Source organism: Spathaspora passalidarum, assembly GCF_000223485.1.
Source record: "Spathaspora passalidarum NRRL Y-27907 unplaced genomic scaffold SPAPAscaffold_6, whole genome shotgun sequence".
Taxonomy (NCBI): domain Eukaryota; kingdom Fungi; phylum Ascomycota; class Pichiomycetes; order Serinales; family Debaryomycetaceae; genus Spathaspora; species Spathaspora passalidarum.
Window position 1 is genome coordinate 1,100,414 of NW_006767430.1, and position 16,115 is coordinate 1,116,528.

The 16,115-nt window shown below is 35.8% G+C and overlaps 12 protein-coding genes across 12 annotated transcripts; 5 read left to right on the top strand and 7 right to left on the bottom strand. All coding sequences in view use genetic code 12, as the record gives it.

The window, feature by feature from the left end:
- Nucleotides 1–121: 121 nt before the first annotated feature.
- Nucleotides 122–1,636, top strand: SPAPADRAFT_142378 (uncharacterized protein; the record flags this gene model as incomplete). The annotated part of the gene is made up of 1 exon (XM_007377117.1): nt 122–1,636. A coding segment is annotated over one exon (1,515 nt), but the record flags the coding sequence as incomplete, so codon positions are not given.
- A 323-nt stretch (nt 1,637–1,959) lies between these two features.
- Nucleotides 1,960–4,885, top strand: CAG1 (guanine nucleotide-binding protein subunit alpha; the record flags this gene model as incomplete). Its single annotated transcript, XM_007377118.1, has 1 exon — nt 1,960–4,885. The coding sequence occupies one exon, from the start codon at nt 1,960–1,962 to the stop codon at nt 3,268–3,270; it is 1,311 nt and encodes a 436-aa protein (XP_007377180.1).
- On the bottom strand, nt 3,302–4,866 carry SPAPADRAFT_63060 (ubiquinol--cytochrome-c reductase subunit; the record flags this gene model as incomplete). The annotated part of the gene is made up of 1 exon (XM_007377119.1): nt 3,302–4,866. The coding sequence occupies one exon, from the start codon at nt 4,821–4,823 to the stop codon at nt 3,492–3,494; it is 1,332 nt and encodes a 443-aa protein (XP_007377181.1).
- Nucleotides 4,886–6,472: 1,587 nt separating the features above from the next.
- Nucleotides 6,473–7,365, bottom strand: SPAPADRAFT_63061 (mitochondrial 37S ribosomal protein uS7m; the record flags this gene model as incomplete). The annotated part of the gene is made up of 1 exon (XM_007377120.1): nt 6,473–7,365. One exon carries the CDS (start codon nt 7,343–7,345, stop codon nt 6,518–6,520), a length of 828 nt encoding a protein of 275 aa, XP_007377182.1.
- A 500-nt stretch (nt 7,366–7,865) lies between these two features.
- Nucleotides 7,866–9,778, bottom strand: SPAPADRAFT_63062 (uncharacterized protein; the record flags this gene model as incomplete). The annotated part of the gene is made up of 1 exon (XM_007377121.1): nt 7,866–9,778. One exon carries the CDS (start codon nt 9,739–9,741, stop codon nt 8,710–8,712), a length of 1,032 nt encoding a protein of 343 aa, XP_007377183.1.
- SPAPADRAFT_142855 (uncharacterized protein) lies at nt 7,879–8,649 on the top strand (the record flags this gene model as incomplete). The annotated part of the gene is made up of 1 exon (XM_007377122.1): nt 7,879–8,649. One exon carries the CDS (start codon nt 7,879–7,881, stop codon nt 8,647–8,649), a length of 771 nt encoding a protein of 256 aa, XP_007377184.1.
- Nucleotides 9,779–9,875: 97 nt separating the features above from the next.
- Nucleotides 9,876–10,461, bottom strand: SDH4 (Sdh4p; the record flags this gene model as incomplete). The annotated part of the gene is made up of 1 exon (XM_007377123.1): nt 9,876–10,461. One exon carries the CDS (start codon nt 10,440–10,442, stop codon nt 9,960–9,962), a length of 483 nt encoding a protein of 160 aa, XP_007377185.1.
- A 279-nt stretch (nt 10,462–10,740) lies between these two features.
- On the bottom strand, nt 10,741–11,188 carry MRP2 (mitochondrial 37S ribosomal protein uS14m; the record flags this gene model as incomplete). The annotated part of the gene is made up of 1 exon (XM_007377124.1): nt 10,741–11,188. The coding sequence occupies one exon, from the start codon at nt 11,136–11,138 to the stop codon at nt 10,791–10,793; it is 348 nt and encodes a 115-aa protein (XP_007377186.1).
- A 492-nt stretch (nt 11,189–11,680) lies between these two features.
- On the top strand, nt 11,681–12,400 carry RIB5 (riboflavin synthase; the record flags this gene model as incomplete). Its single annotated transcript, XM_007377125.1, has 1 exon — nt 11,681–12,400. One exon carries the CDS (start codon nt 11,681–11,683, stop codon nt 12,398–12,400), a length of 720 nt encoding a protein of 239 aa, XP_007377187.1.
- Nucleotides 12,401–12,524: 124 nt separating this feature from the next.
- On the bottom strand, nt 12,525–14,237 carry HIS1 (ATP phosphoribosyltransferase; the record flags this gene model as incomplete). Its single annotated transcript, XM_007377126.1, has 1 exon — nt 12,525–14,237. A coding segment is annotated over one exon (854 nt), but the record flags the coding sequence as incomplete, so codon positions are not given.
- PRE1 (proteasome core particle subunit beta 4) lies at nt 12,572–13,162 on the top strand (the record flags this gene model as incomplete). Its single annotated transcript, XM_007377127.1, has 1 exon — nt 12,572–13,162. The coding sequence occupies one exon, from the start codon at nt 12,572–12,574 to the stop codon at nt 13,160–13,162; it is 591 nt and encodes a 196-aa protein (XP_007377189.1).
- Nucleotides 14,238–14,335: 98 nt separating the features above from the next.
- Nucleotides 14,336–15,713, bottom strand: RER2 (ditrans,polycis-polyprenyl diphosphate synthase; the record flags this gene model as incomplete). Its single annotated transcript, XM_007377128.1, has 1 exon — nt 14,336–15,713. One exon carries the CDS (start codon nt 15,445–15,447, stop codon nt 14,503–14,505), a length of 945 nt encoding a protein of 314 aa, XP_007377190.1.
- Nucleotides 15,714–16,115: the final 402 nt, after the last annotated feature.

The following is a 16,115-nucleotide window of genomic DNA, read 5'->3' on the forward strand; positions in this document are numbered from 1 at the left end:
AAAAAAAAAGAAATCCCACACGAATTTAAATCAGAAACCAAAAAAAGGAAAAAAAAACAATTACATCACCCTTTACACTTGGTCACAACATTGATACTTTCATATAGATGGATCAATCCATATAATGCTTTTCATGCCAAAATTCAAAAGCATACACCAGCTCCTGCTTGTCCTACTTATAGTATGGACTGCCACATTCTATTATCACGAACGATATACTCCTTCTCATGTCATACGGAAATGCCAATGGCCGAGCATAATATCAGAACAGGACGTTGAACCCCCCAAAACAAGCCGTATGTTACTTGTTGCTGATCCTCAGTTAATAGACAGCCATACATACCCCGGGCGTAATAATCTTCTCCTCAAGCTTTCTCAGCATACAGTTGATGCCTATATCAAGAAAAATTACCATGCATTATTGTCCGAGTTATCACCAGATTATGTGGTATTCCTAGGTGACTTGTTAGATAACGGACGTGAAAGCACAGACACATATTTTTATACACAGTTAAGACGATTTAACAAAATTTTTTATGATCCTTATAAAAGTGTATATCAAAAGGGAATTAACTGGTTTGTTAACTTACCTGGTAATCATGATATTGGATTTGGGGATGGGGTTAACAAATATTCCAGAGAAAGATTTAATAGAGAATTTGCTCCAAGTAATATTATAATTACTTTAGACGGGGTTGACTTCGTTATGCTTGATACACCTAGTATTTCTGCAACTAGTGATATATCGTATCCGGCAACTCAATTTTTGCAAGAAATATCAAGTCAAGAAAAGAAACATCCTCGAGTTTTGCTCTCGCACGTCCCCTTATTTAGAGATCCGCAATTGCTGTGTGGTATTCATAGAGAAGCTGGACCATTTGACGTATTTGGACATGGTTTCCAATACCAAAATACAGTTTCAGAAGAGTTAACCAATCAAATATTAGACCAGGTCAAACCAGATATGATTCTTTCAGGCGATGATCACGATCACTGTGACATTCAACACATAGATGGAACTAGAGAAATAACTGTCAAGTCAATAAGTTTAGCCATGGGAAAGAAGTATCCAGCAGTACAATTATTATCATTTGCATCAGTTGGTGCCACAGAAGAAATTGTTTATAACACTGATATTTGTTATATGCCTGTGCCATACGTAAATATAATCCATTATGTCATCATGTCAGTTATATCAGCATTATTAGTCCTTTGGTGGAACTTAAAACAAAAATCAACTAGATTTACTTATTCTTCGTCACTACTTCCCCTCAATTCCGTGATTAACATTCCAGTTGAATCACATTCACGAAGACTCAAGAAGTTCTTGAAAGAGCAAGAACAAGACAGTTTACCTAATGAACAAACACCACCTTTGTCACCATCATCATCAACATACACTCTAGCTCTGGGACAACATCTATTCTCAATTCCAAATTATACATTCACCCAAAATAATTCAAGTTCATTTATGAAATATGTCAAGAATTCCAAAGTAGGACAAACATATATTATGAATCGAAGAAGAGTTTTCACCTTTATGAAAAGATGGAATCTTTTTTCATTCTTGAAGAATTCAATGATGTTGGGTATCTCTGTGATTGGTGTGTATTACATTTTTTGTTTAACTATATAAACATTTATAGACATACACTGCAAGCAAAAAAAAAAAATTGAGGAATGCATAGTTAAAAAAATACTCGTAAAAATTTAATGGTTTACGCGTAATTGTCGCATCCCACCAGAAAAATAAATAGATGCAAGATCTAGAGTTAAGATTTAACCTAAAATGTTCCGGCAAATAAAGTTTTAAATTGTTTCGAATTATGCAACTTGACCCAATTTTTGGGGTTCCCCCCCCCCTCACTCTGTGATTAATTATTTAGTCTATTTTTGGTCATTCTTGTCATTTCTTATTTTTCTGTCATCACATTCTTTCTTGAGAACAACGTAGCAGCAATGGGTTGTGGTGCAAGTGTGATCGAAATTGAAAACATAAATGACGATCCATACTATCAGGACAAACTAATCAATGATAAGATAAACCATCAACTTAATCTTGCTAAAACTAATCCGAAATCTACAATTAAACTTCTTCTTCTTGGTGCAGGAGAATCCGGAAAGTCCACAGTTGTTAAGCAAATGAGGTTGCTTCATAAAGGCGGATTCACTCAACAGGAACGGAGACAATATGCTAATATAATTTGGAGTGATATTATCCAATCCATGAAAACATTAATTATTCAAGCAAGAAAATTGAGAATCTCTTTGGATTGTGATGTTCAAGGAAGTCCCTTAATATCGTCGAAACAAATAGTACTTAGAAGTGAAGGTTTGGAACAGATTGATACTAGTGCTGCTGGTGGGACGACTTTTATTAATGATTACTTGTTGAAATATAGTGAGCAGAAGAAAAGTAAACGAAGGATGAGAAGTACTGGTGTCACTAAAGGCGCTCTGTTTTGGGACGCTGATGCACAAGATGACGAAGAGCAAGATGGTATCGAGGAGGAAGATCTAGTAGAATACTACCAAGTTCGTCAGTCAAAACAAAGTTATACAAGAAAAGAAATTGCTGAAGCAATTCATAACTTGTGGAAAAAGGATAGCGGGATAAGACGATGTTTTGAGCGCTGTAATGAATTTCAATTCGAGTCAAGTGCTGGATACTATTTCGATAATGTTTTCAATTTCGCTGATCCTAATTACTTGTGTAATGATACAGATATTCTCAAAGGAAGAATCAAGACTACTGGGATTTCTGAGAACAATTTTACCATCAACAACCATCAATTTAAAGTGTATGATGCCGGGGGACAAAGATCAGAAAGAAAGAAATGGATACACTGTTTTGAAGGTATAACTGCTGTATTGTTTGTGTTAGCAATATCCGAATATGATCAAATGTTATTTGAAGATGAAAGAGTTAATCGAATGCACGAATCAATTGTTCTATTTGACTCCATTTGTAATTCTAAATGGTTTTACAACACTCCATGCATACTTTTCTTGAATAAGATTGATATATTTGAAAAGAAAATCAAGAGAAATCCACTCAAGAAGTACTTTCCTGATTATAGTGGCGACCCCAGTGATTTTGAAGAAGCAATGAAGTTTTTTGAAACAAATTTCCTCTTGATGAATAGAACAAATAAACCGATATATATTCATAGAACTTGTGCTACTGATACGACGTCCATGAAATTCGTCCTCTCGGCTGTAACTGATATGATTGTCCAACAAAACTTGAAAAAGAGTGGAGTAATGTAAATATAGTTTATGCTTTTAACTTGTTTAACTTAATTAATATATATATTTTTTCAGTATATGTATAAAAGAAAAGAAAATTCCTGTTTTATAAAGAACAAAGTTCACTCTTAACTGTATAGGTGTAGTTGGTTGGATATGTGCATATTTTGGGTGGAAAGGTCTGGTGAATTGAACAGTATTCTCTTAAAATGCAATTTCGTAAATATCATCTATTTACAAGATTACCATCTCATCATAGCCATTTCATTTCTGTTTCTACCGTAATCCATTAAGGCTTCGATTTGACCAGTACCAGAAACAACAATATCATTGTCCCAAACCTTGGCTTGACCCCAGGCCTTGATGTCCTTGGTGGTGATGGCATCAATCTTTTGGAAAGCATCAGCAAGGGAGTTTCTGTGTCCAACTAATAATAACTTGGAACCAAGGTCGTTAGCAACAGCAGTAGTGCTGTTTAATTCCCCAGCTAAAGCAACCTTAACTTGAGCCTTGGCACGAGCAACTTCGGCATCGGAGATAGAAATAGATAATCTGTTCCATTCCTTCAAGGCAAAGTGGACAAATTCATCAACCCTGGTAATATTGGAGATTTCAGAAGAGAAACCCCAAAGACCAGCATCAGAATATGAGGTGGAGAAGTGGGTGTACTTGTCAACAATATCGTATTCTTGAACAATGGTGGCCAACTTTGGAGAAGTGTAGTGGGCAAGGGTAGTGTTCTTGTCAAAAGATCCAAATACTGCAGCAGCAACCTTGGCAAGGTAGTAACCTGGAGAGTTTAATCCTTCACCGTTAACAGCAATGGAAACATAAGCCTTTGGTAAGGTGTCATCTCTCATTCTAACTTCAGAACCCAAGAAGGTGGCTGGCTTAACTTGTGGCTTTAATCCAGCTTCAACCTTTAATGAGCTTTCAATGGCATCAACAAGGGCATCATGGTCAACCTTACCAGAAGCGGCAATAACAGTGTTGGAACCATTGATTTGTCTTTGTAAATGACGGGTAACATCGTCTAATTCCAATCCAGAAATAGATTCAGTGGTACCTAAAGTTGGTAAACCTAAAGAGTAACCTTGGAAGGCAGAAGCATCCAAGTGAGATAAGATCTTGGCTTGTGGAGTAGATTCAACGGCAGCAGCTTCAGCAATTAAAGCATTCTTAACACTTTGGAAGTCAGCCTTGGCAGCAACTTCAGAAGCATTGGAAATGATACTGGCAACTAACTTACCAGCAGCATTAACGTTATCATTGGTGGTTTGGGCAACAATACCGTTGACTTCCTTAGAGTTGGAAGAACCCAACAAGATTCCGTCTTGTAATTGACCAGCTAAAAGGTTGGTGGCCAATGCGGAAACACCGTTGTTGTATGGGTGTTCTGATCTAGAACCAGCACCAAAGTAAACACCAACAGTAGAACTGGAGGCAGCTGGGTTAGCTTCAGTTGCAACAGTAACTCCGTTAGATAAGGTGGTAAACTTGGAGACAGCACTGGAAAGTAAACGACGGGTAGTCATCACTTTTAATGATGAACGAACAGCAGATCCACGAATCATTGCTTACTGTAGTCGGTTATGTATGTATATTTAAAGTAAAACTAAGAAAGTGTATACATCCGCGCAAGTTTGGTTGTAAAACGATTTGAAAATTCTTTTGTATGGCGGAAATTTTGGTTCAAAATTTAGCCAATGAAAAATGAAGGAATATAAAAAAAAAATAAGAGGGACGAATGGTTATATGCAGGGAAGTGATTATGGGTAGTGCGTGACTCAAACAAATCACATGGTAGCTTTCTTCCTAAGTATATGCTCGTATTCATTAATGTTTCAAGAATTTCAATTTAGCCTGCTCTAAATGATTGGCAAAGATATCTTCATTTTCATTGTTTTTATTCAATTGTGATTGTTGAGGTAACTGTGAAGCAAATGAACACTTGGCATCGATAAAATCGCCACGAATGTTTTGAGAATTGACAATTGGGGTGGTGCTACCAGTAGAAAGCCTAGCGGCTGACAATGACACATCATTAAGAACTAATTTCCATATTTTTTTACTTTCAATGGGTTTTGGATTTTGTTGTTGTGGTGGTGATGGTGGTGCTGCTGGTGGTGGTGATTCAATTGGTTGAATCAAGCTTGGTTTTCTACTTGTTAAAAATTTTGGGTGCAAATTTTCAGCTACTGCTACCACTAATTCATCAAGCTTTGAAACTTCAGCAGACTTTTCGTAATTTGCGGACTTGACATCAAGATTTGTTTCATATTCCCCAACAAATTCACTTCCTTTACTAGTAACTTTATCAATATTAGATTTCATAAAATGATATAATTTTTGACCAACTTTAGTTCTTTTGGACTCACGAAGGGGTAAATCTGACAGTGATTTAATTTGGTGACACCAACATCCGCAAGAAGTAGAGCTTGGCTGTTCTGAAATTTCTGGTGATCTGACTTCTTGATCTCTAACTTCTTCGTCTCTATCTCTAATTTCTTCGGACACTTTTAATTCAAAAGATTCATCATCTAAGTCAAACACCAATAATTCGTCACCTTTCATTGTAGGTTCACTATTGATTCTCCTTAAGGTATTGGCACAGGCTAATTTCTTTAATGAAGAATAGGAATCATCAAAGGAAATCAATTCATCAATATTGTAAACTGTAAATTGGCGTAACTCATCATTGTCAATATCGTCGCCAGGATTCAAGTCGACCCCAGCTGTTTTATTCAATGCAGTCGGATTATCACATAAATTCAAAAATCTAGTAGGTTCAACAACATATCTGTCATGAGGAAATGTTCTTAAAGAAATCAATTGTTGATTGTGTAATTTCGTTTGAATAACTCGTGGATTCTTATCTAGACTATAATAGCGTTGACGATAGCTTATAATGAAATGATCAACACGAAATCGAACATCATGATACGTTCGAATTAATGTATCCATATTCATTGCTCTAAGTTCTCATTATTTTGGAAGAGAAATAACAGAAAGACAGGTAGATCGGATTATGTAGAAACAAAAAACATTGTGTAGATTGCAAAAAAAAAAAACGAATTTTGACTTTATGCAGCCACAAATAGAACATAATTTACCAGAAAAGCTGAAACTAGCATTTCATAAAAAGTACCCACTCCAACTATCCTGTTCCAAGACACGTTGATTGATGTCTTCTACAAATATCGACAACAATACTACAACAAGTATAGACCTAAATATTAAATGTTATTAACTATGTACAATAAAACGCTTAACGTCTTCTAGATTGGGTCTTGATATAAGATCTTTGTTGAGTTGCTTGCTTGTGCATCAATGCTCTCTTATCATAACCAGAAGATTTTCCTTCATAAGATTGGATAATTTCTTCGGCCAATCTGACAGATATGTCTGAGGATTTCTTCTTTTCTGCACCTTCTAAAATCCATAACCAAGCAAATCTAAGTCTTTGTTTTTCATTCAATGGAACTGGAATGATAACATTCTTGGCGGTATTTGTCTTTAAAGTGGATGTTTTCACTATAGGAGCCAATTGGTCTAAGGTTTGTTTCAACACTTCAATAGGATCTTTTCTAAGTTTTAAATGAACGATATAGAGTGCTCTTGATAATGTCTTTCTGGCAAGCTGTTTCTTACCATGTCTCATAAGGAGGTTGACTAAATAATCAATAGTTGGATCAGTTCTTAATGGGACTTTCTTATCAGCATAAGCTTGAACTTCTTCAAGTTGTGCTTCAGTTGGTTCAAACTTGTCTTGCAAAAATTGTTCTGGGTTGGTTAATTCGGCAAGATAGATTTCTTCAGCGGTTTCGTGTTGAGTCTTACCTTTCTTTAACTCTCTAACTGCGCTTAACCATTGGTCAACATCAGTTTCAGTTATACTGTCTTTATTTATTGGATATATTTGAGCAGCCAAACTGACTTTAGATGATTGTATGTCATTTGGTTGTTGTGGAGATGATGGGTTGGTGGTGGTAGTGGTTGAATTAAATCTTAAAAGGGATGTATTTGGGCGTATGGTGCTGGCAGCTCTAGGTAATGACCTGGAGGCTACTCTTAAACTATTTCTAATTAACGACATTATCCGCTTCTATAACCTCGATGTATAGCTGTTGATATTGAAAAATTGGATCGACTTTTTTTTTAACCTAACGAAAAATTTTTGGTGGTGTCTGTAAAATACACTTCTGTGCGTAAATATGAGTACTAAGAATAATAGGAAGTGGAGATACACTAATTAAATAAGTGAAAACCCATTATATAAACTGCTATTGCTCTCTAATAGTTACATCTTTCATTATTATTGACTATAGGGGTTTAATTTACAATTCAATTTGGTTTAGGAATTTAGAAAGTTGTCGTTTTCTGATATTTACAAACAAAAAGAATTCCCAACAGTTACTGCTGGTCATACCTCAATTTAAACTTCTCTTAACTTTATATCATTCTCAATTAAGGTCACAGATGAATCATTACATGCTCTCTTGAGCACTAAGTTAATAAAACCTAAATCAGTAAAACTCGCTGTTTATAGGAGATCATTTTGCAACACTAAAAAGTGTGATTTTCGCGTGCTCTTTCAGTATCACATCTAATCACCCACATAAACTAGCAATGATTACCAGAACCATACCGCCCTTGGACTCCGAACTTCAAGCTCAATTTTCACTTATAATACAAAACAAGACCTTTGACCAAAGTAAATCAGAAGTTTCCTGGGAAAAGGACATTCTTCCAAAACTCCTTACTCGGCTAGATCAACTTGTAATCTTAGCCAAGAATCAACAAGAATCTGGGGAAGACGAAAACACCGACGAACTTGTCAAATCAATTGAATCAAATCATGAAAGAATAAAGAGTCACATCAATGCTTTCTTCCAGCAAAGTCCTCCATTCACCATAACTCGAATCGCAGAAGTGATCAACGATCCAGAAAAAGAAGGCTATTCCATAGCCAATAATGCCAAATTAGTCAAATATTTCAATTCTTTAAAGAAATTGGTTCTTGTTTCTTCGTCAATAGATGACTTCCCTCAAGTGAATGTACCTGACAATGAAAATGGTGAGAAAACCGAACCTGTAGTTAAAGTTGTGGGTCAATCTGCTGCTACTATTCCTTTGATTGAAATACCTTGGTTGAGTCAAAATGATTCTGAAAATAATAATAAAGTGGAAGAGAATCTAGAAATTGAGCCTAAGCTTCATGACCTGAATGGAGTTGGCACGAAAGCAGAAGAAGGGGAAGAGCCTGCATCAGATCAACCAGCAGATCTACATGAAAACACGGGCGAACACGAACCAAAAAAGAGAAAGAATGGAGAGGCTGTTGAGAAGAATGAAGATTCCAAACGGCCCAAACCAGAACTACTGGTAAAAAACGTGTAATTACAGTATATACCTTATTATCTAAGAAAAAATGTATTTAATAACTTAGTTCTTATAATTTTACAAAGGAGATCTTGATCTTTCTCTATTTCTTGAAGGTTCATAAGAGTCGGTTCTTCGACTTCTTCTATCGTCAGATCTATCGTTATTTCCTCCTGGAATGTACGAGTCTCTCTCCCCTCTAGGTCTTCCATATCCTCCTCTAAATCTTGGAGGTGGTCTACCGTAGGGTCTTCCGTGGTTTCTGTATGGTGGGGGTCCTTCACGGTAATCGAAATCACGTGGAGGTCCTCGACGGTAGGAACGGCGAGGTGGGGGACCAGGATACCTAGGAATAAAATCACCATTCAAAAGAGTATGAGTGGCCACAGTTTCGTCACCTTTGAATTCGTAGTCAATTTTCCATTTACCATCTCTTGGTCCCTTGTCTTCTTCAAATACCCATTGATTAATTGCCTTGACTGGAATATAATCAACATACAAGGTATGTCTTTCTACCGCAATGTTTCTAGGTTCTACTGGAGGTTGAATTGCCAGCTTTTCATCCTCGTCTTGTGCACGAGCTAACGCATCTTCATATTGTCTTACTTCACTTTCATATCTTTCAACTTCGATATTTTCAAATTCTTGTTTTAATTTTGCATCTTCTTCTTCTGGTGGATAAATCGAGCCAACCAATTTAGATCTCAATGTTCTAGCACCTTCCTCAGTATTGACCAAAACTATAGCATGAGTTCTTCCACGGTTCAACCATGCACGTTCAATTAAATATCCACCACTAGTTTGAGCCAAGCCTTTCAAGTATTCTTGAAAATGAGCTGAATTAATCGGTCTTCTTAAATTAGCAATGAATAAAGCTCTAGTAACATGGAAAGTAGAATCATCCTTAACTTCATACAATACATCTTCCTCACTGTCAATATGTGGCTGAAGTCCTATATGGTCAATTCTGCGATCTTGGAAATGACCTTGGGGACGTTGATATTGTGGGTATGGTTGAGGTTCCATTCTTACATCATCATCACGATCTCTTTCACGAACAGGTTCTCTTTCAACCCGTGTTTCATAGTCAAGTACCTCAGTATCACTCATTTGTGGTTGGGAAATTGATTACCGAAATGTTCTCTGGTGATTAAAGTTGCTGGTTGATGTTTGAATTTTCAGCTTGGAAAAAAAAACATCCACAGTTCCAGATTTACATGTGCAGACGCATAGAACAGTGATACAAGAAGTAGACAACTTATAATTAATGCTTATTATTTACACTTTTTAACTATTATATACAATACTTCTATACTCTCTTGATTCATTCATGCATGCCAGATGTTACTTAATAATTCAAATAATCCATTGTTGGCGGTTTCCATGACATAGATACCATACATACCAAGACAAGAACCAGCAGTCAATAATCCAGTAGCCATTTTATGCCAAATTCCGTAAACTCTTTCCGGAATATAATCAATAATACAGGATTTAAACCCAGCATGACAATGCCATAATAATAACGTAGATAATGCTGAGTCAACCATAGGGAACTCAATACCAGCAATGAATGGTGTCATCATTAATGGAATCATACCAATAGTCACAACTCTGTCGTATGTCCAATGATAACTTCCGTCGATGTGTTTTGTTGGTGGAGGAATATATGCATCGTTGACAGTACCGACAATATAACCTGGTGGTTGTTCGATCTTTTTAAATTTTGAAAAATCAGGGATCAACCTAAATTGTCTTTGAAGTATGAGGTGGGTTGGCTTGGTGGTTATTATGGATTGTCTGGCTAACATTGTGGATCTATATGGCATGAAGAGGTGAACTTAAAAGTGCTGCCAAATTTTGGTGACTTGATTTTTTTTCTACCTCATTGAATATTTTTCGTTGAGCTATGGCCAACGGGAGTAGCTAGACATACCAAAGCAAATTTATTTAGAAAAGTTCTGAAATTGGGAACTTAAAGTGTTTGAGCAACTGAAGACACGCCTTCAGCAAAATTCTATTGAAAATTAAGGGTAGGCTATATTATTCGAGAAACACCGTCTCTTTTTTTTTTTTTACATGATATACCCAAACAGGTATATACCAAAGTCTCTCAAATTAATCTAATTCATTAAATATATACAAGCTATGTTATTTCTCTACCAAGAAGCAACCTTGACACCAGGAATAGACCCATTTCTAGCCTTATTTCTAAAATCAGTACGATTAAGTTTGAAATCAGAAAGAACAGATCTAGCTTTACCAGTACCAACACATCTATTTTTAATAGTAGTATAAGAAGTATATGCTGGCATGGTACTTAATTGTAATTGTGCTTCCAATCTTACTCTTGGTTGTAACTCAGTGTTTCTGGCAATATATCTCAAGGCATTTCTTGTTACTTCGTGTTCGGCAAATTGGACTCTTTTATGTTGATCTCTAAGAACACGGGTATTAACATGTGCGTGTTTGGGTATAGCAAACTTAACTGGGAATCTGAAAACCATTTTGACTGTATGTGTATAATACCGGCTAATCTAAGTTGTGATTTAGTCTTGGTTTATGGTAAATGAAAAATTTGGTTGGAGGAATAATTGCACTTATTTGCGTACTGAAAATTACACCCTTATGAGTAAATTTAGTTACCATGGTAATATAGCAACCACAATTGCTTAGTCATGCTAGGTATACCAACTATGCAATAGTTGGATTGACAGTCCTACTAGTATCTGATAACTTACATACATATTCGTGATTTACTTAAGGAAGAGTTGTTCGTTGTGTACACGATATAAAGGAAGAAACAAAAGGAATGTATAGTGAAATTGTTCTAACTTCGCAGGATAAGGCATAAATTTGTCTACATCTTGACTATTTTAAAGTACCCACTTCTCTTTGCTGAACCATGACTTAACAGATAGTTCCAATGCCATTGTATATACCTTATGTAAGTTTTACGTAGAGACTAATGATTAATCAAAAGCTGCGAACTTTTGAAGAAAAAAACAAGCAAACTGACTAATCACTATTCCCACTACTCCACACCACAATGTTCACAGGATTAATAGAAACAATTGGAACAGTATTAGAATATACTACACTTGACACTTCAAGCTCAGGGGGGAATGGTGTCTCATTGACTATCGGCAATTGTTCCGAAATTCTAACTGATGTCCACCTTGGTGATTCAATCTCCACCAACGGAGTCTGTTTAACTGTGACTGAATTTGACGAGGGTAAAACTTTCTTTAAAGTAGGTATAGCCCCTGAAACCCTTCGTCGTACCAATTTAGGGGATTTAAAAACTGGTGATGGTGTCAATTTAGAAAGAGCAGTTACTAGTGATGTACGTCTTGGCGGACATGTTGTCCAAGGGCATGTTGATACAATTGCTACTATTGTAGGAAGAGTTCCTGATGGGAATGCCATTACATTTACGTTCAAGTTGAGAGACGTTGAATTTATCAGTTATATTGTCCATAAGGGATTTATTGCTATTGATGGGACTTCTTTGACTATAACCAATGTTGATTATGACAAGGCGGAATTTTCAATCATGTTGATTAGTTACAGTCAAGAAAAAGTGATATTGTCCAGAAAGTCCATTGGAGATTCGGTTAATATTGAAGTTGATCTAACCGGGAAATTAATTGAAAAGCAAATTGAAGTCAATTTGAATAATCAAATCAAGAATAACGACAGTGTGTTGAACAAGTTGATTGAGAAGTTAGTGGAGAAGAAAGTTAATGAATTGTTAAGTAAAAAGTAAATATAGTGTACATAAATTTATTCCTATACAAAATCTGTCGCACTCTTAAAAACTCGCACTGAAAATTTGGATGGCAAAGTTTTAGTGAACAAAAACTTACAATCAAATTCAACTTTAGGAATACACCAATTGTAAACCTTCTATCGCATATATACAGAACATAAGCTTACCATGGATATCATTTTAGGTATTAGAGTACAAGACGCCACAATAATTGCCACTTCCAAGGCAGCAACCAGAGGGATTTCGATTTTAAAAGACACCGACGACAAGACACGAGAATTAAATGCTCACAATCTTATAGCATACACTGGGGAAGCTGGTGATACTGTTCAATTTGCCGAATATGTCCAAGCCAACATTCAATTATATTCTATGAGAGAAAATGATATTGAATTGTCACCTTTGGCTACTGCCTCATTTGTTAGAAATCAATTGGCAACTTCAATTAGATCAAGAAAACCATATCAAGTTAACTGTTTAATTGCTGGATATGACACCAAGAAGGATCAACCTACTTTGAACTGGATTGATTATTTAGGTACTCAAGTTGAATTGCCTTACGGTGCCCACGGGTATGCTGGATTTTATACTACTTCATTATTGGATAAGCATTATAGAAAAGATATGGTTGTCGATGATGGATTGAAATTGTTGAAGTTGTGTTTGAAAGAATTAGAAACTAGAATGCCAATTGACTTTAAAGGTGTTTATGTTAAAGTTGTTGATAAGGATGGTATAAGAAGTGTAGAGTTAGATTAAGTAGTTTATATATTATCTATCCGTATATTTACATGTTTAAACTCTGCAGTTTGCAATTTCAAGAACAAGTATATCGGATGCACCAGCTTTCTTTAATTCATCCATAACATCACCAATGGTTTTTCTTTCAACCATGGCAGAGATGGCAACCCAGTCTTCGTCATCAGCGAGGTGTTTGTCTAAACTAGAAACAGTTGCTGCTCTTCTACCTGGAGTGATTTGTAAACATTTGCTCACAATAGTCTTTGGTGCGTTATAGTTACACAAGATATACTTTTGGGCAGTCAAAACCCCTTCAAATCTTTGGTGAATCTTTTCGACAATTTCTGGGAATCTTGGAGTCTTGGAAGAGATCAAGTGAGCGGAAGTTTCAAGAATAGTTTCAATTGGCTTTAATCCAGCAGCCTTCATAGTCTCACCGGATTCAACCAAATCAACAATGGCATCGGCAACACCAAGAGCACACGAAGCTTCAACTGAACCACCAACATATCTAATATTGGTAGTTAAGGCATCGTCGTTAGTTTTTCCTTCTAAATCTCTGAAATAGTTGTTGGACAATTTGGTGAAAGAACTGACAATTTTTTTACCAATCAATTGTTCAGGCTTAGTGTATTCACCAGCAGCAGGAACTTGGATTTGTAATTTACATGAACCAAATTGTAAATCCAATAAATCTTCGATATTATCAAACATTTCTGCTTCTTTGATTTGGTCTAATCCAGTAATACCCAAATCACAATTACCTTCACCCACAAAAATAGGGATATCAGCAGCAGGTAAAAAGATCAAGGCCACGGGCAAGTTTGTAGAAAGGGCGATATCTAATCTATTGGATCTTCTGAACTTAACATCAGCACCATCTAACAAGTTACAACATTTTTCATATAGTCTCCCTTTCTTAGGAACGGCGAATAATAAACGGTCTGGTAAGTGGTTTACTAAGTCCATTGTGTGTTTTTCTATTAGTTAAAGTGGATTTAGTATTTTATAGGGTGCTCTCGCTGATAAAGGTGAAAATTAATCGTAAATTTTTTTTTTCTAAGCGCTAGGGCCCCTACAAGAAGCTCCGGTTAAATTCAGAAAAAAAAATGAGTCAGTCCGTTTTCGCTGGCATTTTTTTTTTAATTGCAAACGTGGAACTAAAAAAACATGAATAACACTTGATCACGTGGAAACAGCCACCTGGCAATATCTAATATAATGTATCCCCCCTAATGTTTGCAGTCTACGTGTTAACTTTTCCAAATTAGATAAGGATTAAAATATTATGCTATTAACTATGACCAAGATATTTTTTTTGGTTTCCGCTTTAGTCTATTATGACCTTTCTATATACTCTATTGTTCTGCGTCATATCTTTTGAATCCACTACTTCCATTAGTTTCTGATACTCCATTAGCTTCCAACATTCCATTAACTTCTTCTTCTTCTTCTTCGTCATCGTCGTCTTCATCATGTTTTATTCTTTTATATGCATGAGGATATCCGTTGGCATGACCACCATACCAATATTTGTTAAATCCCCAATTAATTAAGATTTTCGCCATGTCCCACGGACGAAATGCTGGCCATAACTTGTCGATAAACACTATAGCACAATCTGGAGATACACATTGCCATAATAAAAAGTCAGAAAGTCTAAAAGTGCCAGAAGTTCTCACCAACAAGTCAAGCTTTGGCGAATCTTTGGTATAAAGGTGATCATCTAGTGTTTGTTCGTTGATTATCATATTCGGGTTTCCCATACACTCCCTGACAGTTTCTCTTACCAGATGGGTGATTTCATCTCGAGAAGTATACGGGAAACACACATTCAATACGGCTCTGGTATTGTTCTTACTGATTTCTTCAGTTTCATTCAATATTTCCAACACGTCATCTGGTAACAAAGATTTATTACCCAATATTCTCACTTTGACACCGTATTCTTCACATAATTCCCCGTGATTATTAATTTGCCTGAATTTAGATTTGGCCAAGTCCATAAGCCACTTCACTTCAACTGTCAGTCGTTTAAAATTTTCAATCGAGAAGGCATACACTGTGGCACATTCAACTCCTGATTCGTACAATAATTCTAGTACTGAAGCCATGGAATCAAATCCAAGAGAATGTCCTTCTTTGATTTCAAGATTGTGAGACTTGGCATATCGTCTGTTACCATCCATGATTATACCAACATGTTTGGGCACAGGTCCAGTTCGAATTATCCTGCCAAATGTCTTTTTCGCAGTGGTTAGTACTTGTTTATAACCAGGAAATGTAGAAATCCAATCGGACATTTGTAGAGAATAATCAGTTTATTTTATGGAGCTATGATGTGGTAAGATTGTAGTGATCTGTGTAGTGGAAGATGAAGTGTCACACGTAATTAACAGTAGTTGCACTGGATAAACTAGACAAACTTGTTGATATTTATAACTGTATGGCTTTTAATGCTCTGGTAGACACCACTTGAACGTCTAGAATAAACAAACGTATGAATATAGGGGCAATTCCTGTAGGATTATGTTACACTTGATATTAAAAATGTGACTTGTCAAATGCTGAGGAAAAAAAAAAAGTCAAATGAAAATAGAAAAAAAAATTGTAGGCCATATGCCATTTTTGTCGTAAATGTAACATTCGATTGGAGTTTGGGTTTATGAGTTGTAGTAACATACCATGTTGAAAAGTAGATCATTTATCTATAGAAAACGTATGAAAATTTTATGACAGCAAGTATAGTTATGTAAGATCGGGTGATGGTCTAACCTCTCCACTTTTTATGTAACTTTCCGCACAAATTCTTGTGAAAATTGTTGCCCTGGGACTGTACGCTATAAATTTATAGCAAAGTTTATTTAGCTATAACAAAATAGATCATGATCAATTAAAGCCTAACTAAACTTAAATCATATAATAAAAAAATATTTGAATTACATATTTGCACTAACAACTGCCAATCACA